Source organism: Atta colombica, unplaced genomic scaffold, assembly GCF_001594045.1.
Source record: "Atta colombica isolate Treedump-2 unplaced genomic scaffold, Acol1.0 scaffold140, whole genome shotgun sequence".
Classification (NCBI taxonomy): domain Eukaryota; kingdom Metazoa; phylum Arthropoda; class Insecta; order Hymenoptera; family Formicidae; genus Atta; species Atta colombica.
The window spans coordinates 1347210-1349012 of NW_017259229.1; the positions used below are offsets into that span (position 1 = coordinate 1347210).

The 1803-nt window shown below is 36.6% G+C and overlaps 1 protein-coding gene across 1 annotated transcript in view; it reads left to right on the top strand.

Annotated features, from left to right (window-relative positions):
* LOC108684782 (5'-3' exoribonuclease 2 homolog) overlaps nt 1–1803 on the top strand; it is a 36468-nt gene that overhangs the window by 7147 nt on the left and 27518 nt on the right. Inside the window, exon 15 of the mRNA XM_018189263.1 lies at nt 20–99. Within this exon, the coding sequence (XP_018044752.1) occupies nt 20–99 (80 nt within the window). The remainder of the gene's footprint in view (nt 1–19; nt 100–1803) is intronic.

Genomic DNA, 1803 nt, shown 5'->3' on the forward strand with positions numbered 1-1803 from the left:
ACAAAATGTTTTCTTACAGTCATCATGTGAATCGTAATAACAGATCAACTGCGTATGCGAATGTTCCTCCACCGACGAATTTGTATATGGAACTTCATGGTAAGTCATATTATTATTATACGCATGCCTCTCGCGTTAGAAGCTAGTTAATACCAGAGATGTAGAATTATGATGTTAAAGATGAAAAAAAGGAAAGAACTCGAAGCGATTTTCTTATCAAAGTAATTATTGATATCAGTCTCTGATTTTATTGAAATTAAAGCACAAAATTATGCATAAGAAAAATTTATATTGAATAATCAAGATTAGAAATCGAATAGTTTATATAAATAAATCAATTAAATGTGAGAAGCAAATTGGCGCTTCTCATATATTTAATTAAAATTTATGTTAATATTATTAAAATTCTGAAATATGAATGAAATTGTAAAAATTAATGAACAAGTATTCCACTGTGTTATTCCACTATATTATATTAGAGGTGATTATTTTTCATCGTTAATGCCTTTCTCCCGAAGCGGTTCTGCGCCAATTATTTTTTTCATGCTTATTGCGCATAAATTTCTAGAACTTTTGACATAGCTAGGTGATGCACGAGACGTGTTTACGCTGAGATCGAAACGCCAAGCGAGGAAGGGATTGAATTGAAGGGTCGGGAAGGGCTTGCGACCCTAACGAAAGAGCGTTTCGTAATCAGTCAGTCAGTGAGTCAATCGTTTTCTAACTGGGACCAGTTTCTCCTACTACTTGTTTTGCCCCTTGTTCTTCTGACAATACCGAGATTAGAAGAGTCGAATTAAAGCGCCCGCACGCGACTTCTTCAGGTTCGATGACATTAAGAGAAATTTTTTTTCTTATCGTATCTCAGGGCGCATTTCTTATTTTACTTTTTATTTACAGTTAATTACAGTTTAAAAAATTATCGCTAATAAGATTATTTATATCGAATTATGGATGGTCGTTAATCTTATTTTTTTATCAATTAGATAGAAACAAACTTTTCAGTTTGTCCTCTTTTGACTAACATAGACAAATTTTTCTTAGATGATTTAGATCTAAATTATATTTTACTTTATCTCTGCACGTAACTAGAAAGAAGGGGGAGATTTATAACAAATTCATCTAACGTAAAAAAATTTTATTTTTCTTTGTAGAAAGATGTCTTCTTAAAATGAATGATACCTAAAGGAATGATCTGAATTTAAATTATATTCTATCTCTTCATAAAAATTGGAGAGAAAGGAGACAAGTTGCCCCACGTCGTGTCACGAAGATGGGCGGTGGTGAACCGTTGGTAGGTGGACAAACGATGAATCGGCGGCGAGTCGAAGAGTGGTTGACGTCGGCTGGCGCGGAGGGCTCAAAAGCACGAGTCGATGGGGGTGGGATGGGCTTAGGGAGTCGGAGGGATGCGAACCCTCGGCTCCTGGATTAGCTCCGAGGGTAGTTTGTCACGTAGAGCGTGACTCCGGCCGTTTTGTTGTTTGGCACGTCGAGGCAACGACGGTTCCCCGGTTTCGCCCAATTATAAAACAAACGCGGCGCACTCCGTAATTATCCAATTAGCGGACGTGCCTACCGTCGCACCGCCTCCTCCTGTTCATCGTGTTCTCTTCTCCCGTCTTTGTTGCGTTCCCCGATATGTTCATTCGTACAAAAGCTGTTGTGATATCAGGATACGCACAGAAGTCATGAAAAATGTTTTCTATAACGATTTCGATTAACACTTTATTGCTAAACAATTTATTTACGTTAAGAGAAGAGTTTTTAGTATTTTTTTGTTATAATTATTATATTTATTAT